At 39.3% G+C, this 3,661-nt stretch overlaps 2 protein-coding genes across 2 annotated transcripts; both read left to right on the top strand.

Moving 5' to 3' along the window:
* Positions 1–651: 651 nt before the first annotated feature.
* Positions 652–1,035, top strand: LOC135141680 (putative uncharacterized protein DDB_G0292636). Its single transcript, XM_064072985.1, has one exon. It carries the CDS (start codon positions 652–654, stop codon positions 1,033–1,035), a length of 384 nt encoding a protein of 127 aa, XP_063929055.1.
* Positions 1,036–1,266: 231 nt separating this feature from the next.
* LOC135141679 (putative uncharacterized protein DDB_G0292636) lies at positions 1,267–1,834 on the top strand. Its single transcript, XM_064072984.1, has 2 exons — positions 1,267–1,341; positions 1,484–1,834. Exons 1-2 carry the CDS (start codon positions 1,267–1,269, stop codon positions 1,832–1,834), a joined length of 426 nt encoding a protein of 141 aa, XP_063929054.1.
* Positions 1,835–3,661: the final 1,827 nt, after the last annotated feature.

The raw sequence follows: 3,661 nt of genomic DNA, 5'->3' as shown, positions 1-3,661 counted from the left end.
TTTAGCCCCGCCCACCCACCCGTTGTCTCATTTTTTCTTCTGAAATAAGAAATAAATCTTATAGCAAATAGTACAACAAAAAATTACGATTAACGCATATTTTTCTTTTTTTAACAGCCTATGCATTCTAGTAGTTCCTATTCCCATTCTAAAAGGGACATATAATTAACCCCGCCCACCCACCCCTCCCCATTTCAGTGATGTATTTTATCAGATCAGAATGAAACATGGATCTTATACTCAATTCACTAGAAATAAGATCGTTAGAATGACAACAGCGTGGGTGGGCGGAACGATTCGGTTTTTTAATGTTTTGAGTTTATAATATTTCAATTTTAATTTTTTTACTTTTTCGTTACTTCAAATTTTAGAAATTTGATTTTTCAATTTTTCGTTTTTGTTTTTTCAGTTTTTAGATTTTGCAATTTTCGATTTAAAAATTTTCAAGAACGAAGGACGAAAAGAGCGATGGACGAAAAAGCACGAAGGACGAAAAAGGGCGAAGGACGTTTAAAAGGACGAAAAGGACGAAGTATGAAAAGGACGAAGGACGATGTGGACGAAGGACGAAAAGGCCGAAAAGGACGAAGGATGAAAAGAACGAAGGACGAAAAGAACGACGGATGAAAAGAACGAAGGACGAAAAGGACGATGGACCAAAAAGGACGAAGGACGAAAAAGGACAAAGTACGAAAAGGACAAAAGACAAAAACGACAGAGAATGAAAAAGACCAAGGACGAAAAGGACGGGGGATGAAGGACGAAAAGGACGAATGGCGAAAAGGACGAAGGGCGAAAAGGACGAAGGACGAAAAAGATATAGGGCGAAAAGGACTAAGAACGAAGGACGAAAAGGACGAAGGACGAAAAAGACGAAGGACGAAAAGGACGAAGGACGAAATGGACGAAGGACGATATAGACGAAGGACGAAAAGGACGAAAGACGGAAAGGTCGAAGGACGAAGGACGAAAAGGTCGAAGGACGAAAAAGGACAAAGGACGTTTACAAGGTCGCAAAGGACGAAGGACGTTTAGAAGGTCGCAAAGGACGAAGGACGATATGGACGAAGGACGAAAAGGCCGAAAAGGACGAAGGAAGAAAAAGACGAAGGATGAAAAGAACGAAGGACGAAAAGGACGAAGGATGAAAAGGACGATGGACGAAAAAGACGAAAAACGAAAAAGGACGAAGGACGAAAAGGATGAAAGACAAAAAGGACAAAGTACTAAAAGAACGAAAAGGACGAAGGATGAAAAGAACAGAGGATGAAAAGGACTAAGGACGAAAAAGACGGAGGACGAAGGACGAAAAGGACCAAGGACGAAAAAGACGAAGAACGAGTAAAACGAAAAGGACGAAGGACGAAAAGGACGGAGGACGAAAAAAACGTAGGACGAAAAGGACGAAAGACGAAAAAAACGTAGGACGAAAAGGACGAAGGACGAAAGGAACGAAAAGGTCGAAGGACGAAAAAGGACGAAGGACGAAAAGGACGAAGGACGAAAAGGACGAAGGACGAAAGGAACGAAGGACGAAAAAGACGAAGGACAAGGAGGACCAAGGACGATATGGGCAAAGGACGAAAAGGACGAAGGAGGAAAAGTACGAAGGACAAAAAGGCCGAAGGACGAAAAGGACAAAGGACAATGGGCGGAGAACGAAATGGACGGAGGACGAAAAAGACGTAGGACGAAAAGGATGAAAGACGAAAAGGACGAAGGACGAAAAAACGAAGGACGAGAAGGACGAAGGACGATATGGACGAAGGACCATATGGACGAAGAACGATATGGAAGAAGAACGAAAAGTATGAAAAGGACGAAGGATGAATAAAACGAAAAAGACGAAGGACGAAAAGGACGAAGGATGAAGGACGAAAAGGACGAAGGACGAAAAAGATGAAGGACGAAAAGAACGAAGGACGAAATGGACGAAGGACGATATAGACGAAGGACGAAAAGGACGAAGGACGAAAAGGACGAAGGATGAAAAGGACGAACCAAGAAAAGGACGAAGGACGAAGGACGAAAAAGACGAAGGAAGAAAAGGACGAAGGATGAAAAGAATGAAGGACGAAAAGGATGATGGACGAAAAAGGACGAAGATCGAAAAAGGACGAAGGACGAAAAGGACGAAAGACAAAAAGGACCAAGTACGAAAAGGACCAAGGACGAAAAGGATGGAGGACGAAGGACGAAAAGGACCAAGGACGAAAAAGACGAAGGAAGAGTAAAACGAAAAGGACGAAGGACGAAAAGGACGAAGGACGGAAAGGACGAAGGACGAAAAGGACGAAGGGCGAAAAAGACGAAGGACGAAAAGGACGAGGGACGAAAAAGACGAAGGACGAGAAGGATGAAGAACGAAATGGACCAAGGACGAAATGGACGAAGGACGATTATGGACGAAGGACGATATGGACGAAGGACGAAAAGGACGAAGGAGAAAAAGCACGAAGGACAAAAAGGTCGAAGGACGAAAAGGACAAAAGACGAAGGGCGGAGAACGAAATGGATGGAGGACGAAAAGGACGGAGGACGAAAAAGACGTAGGACGAAAAGGAGGAAGGACCAAAAAACGAAGGACGAGAAAGACGAAGGACGATATGGACGAAGAACGAAAAGGATGAAAAGGACGAAGGATGAAAAAAAACGTAAAGAACGAAGGACGAAAAGGACGATGGACGAAGGACGATATGGACGAAGGACGAAAAGGACGAAAGAGTTTTGTCTCTGGTATGGTTGACATACTGAGTTACCATGCTGTTTTGGCTTATTCTTAACCCTGCTCCTGAAGATCCCACTCACGAAAGTGCGAAACGTTGAGCCCAAAAACTCAATTTACACGGTTCCATCCCGGAAAACGATCATGTATTAATTTTTCGATGTTTCGATTTTATTTTATTTCACCTCAAAAATGAAAAAACAGAAAAGTATGAAATGAAAACTTTGAAAAATCTAAAGATTGAACATCAAGAACCTGAAAAATTGAAGAAACGAAAAACTCAGAGATCGAACAATCAAAAATTGAGAAACTTCAAATTGAAAAAGGCCAAAATCGAAAAACGAAATATGGATTCTAAAATAAAAGCATTGAAAATTAAAGAAATCGGAAAATCGGATAACTGAAAATTCAAAAATTGCAAAACTGAAAAAAGAAAGATTGAAAATTTGAAAACTTAAAGCAATGAAAAATCATAAAATTCAAAGAAACATTGAAAAAATAAACGCCCTGAAAAAAGGAGTAACTGTGATACAAAATCGAGGAAATGAACGTTAAAAATGGAAAAAATGAAAAATAAAAATCAAAAAATGGAAAAATCGAATAATCAAAAATTGTAATATCAAAAAATTGAAAAAGGAAAAAAATTAAAGCTGAAAAACGAAAAACTATGAAACCGAAACATTGAAAAATGGAAAAATTAAAGAAAATAAAAAAATCAAAAATTGTGATATCAAAAAATTTATCGAAGGTAAATAAATCCACATTTTGTGAAAAATTATACGATTTGATTTTTCAAGTAAGTATATTCCCAAATTTTCAAGAAAATTGAGTGAGTCTTTTTTGATTTATTTCATAAAATAAATTGCCTCATTCATCAATTTGTTTGAGTCACCTTGTATAAGTAATTCTAAAAACAATGACTGCATAGATAAACCG

This window comes from Zophobas morio, unplaced genomic scaffold, assembly GCF_036711695.1.
Source record: "Zophobas morio isolate AGI-343-1 ecotype UQ-CSIRO unplaced genomic scaffold, CSIRO_AGI_Zmor_V1 ptg000044l, whole genome shotgun sequence".
Lineage (NCBI taxonomy): Eukaryota > Metazoa > Arthropoda > Insecta > Coleoptera > Tenebrionidae > Zophobas > Zophobas morio.
This window is presented reverse-complemented; position numbering and strand designations above follow the sequence as displayed.

Bases quoted from the DNA above. Each gene is read 5' to 3' on its own strand.
- LOC135141680 (XM_064072985.1), top strand. From the start codon at position 652: ATGGACCAAAAAGGACGAAGGACGAAAAAGGACAAAGTACGAAAAGGA.
- LOC135141679 (XM_064072984.1), top strand. From the start codon at position 1,267: ATGAAAAGGACTAAGGACGAAAAAGACGGAGGACGAAGGACGAAAAGG. The intron at 1,342-1,483 runs GTAAAACGAAAA...AAAAGGACGAAG, and splicing joins ACGAAAAAGACGAAGAACGA to GACGAAAAGGACGAAGGACG.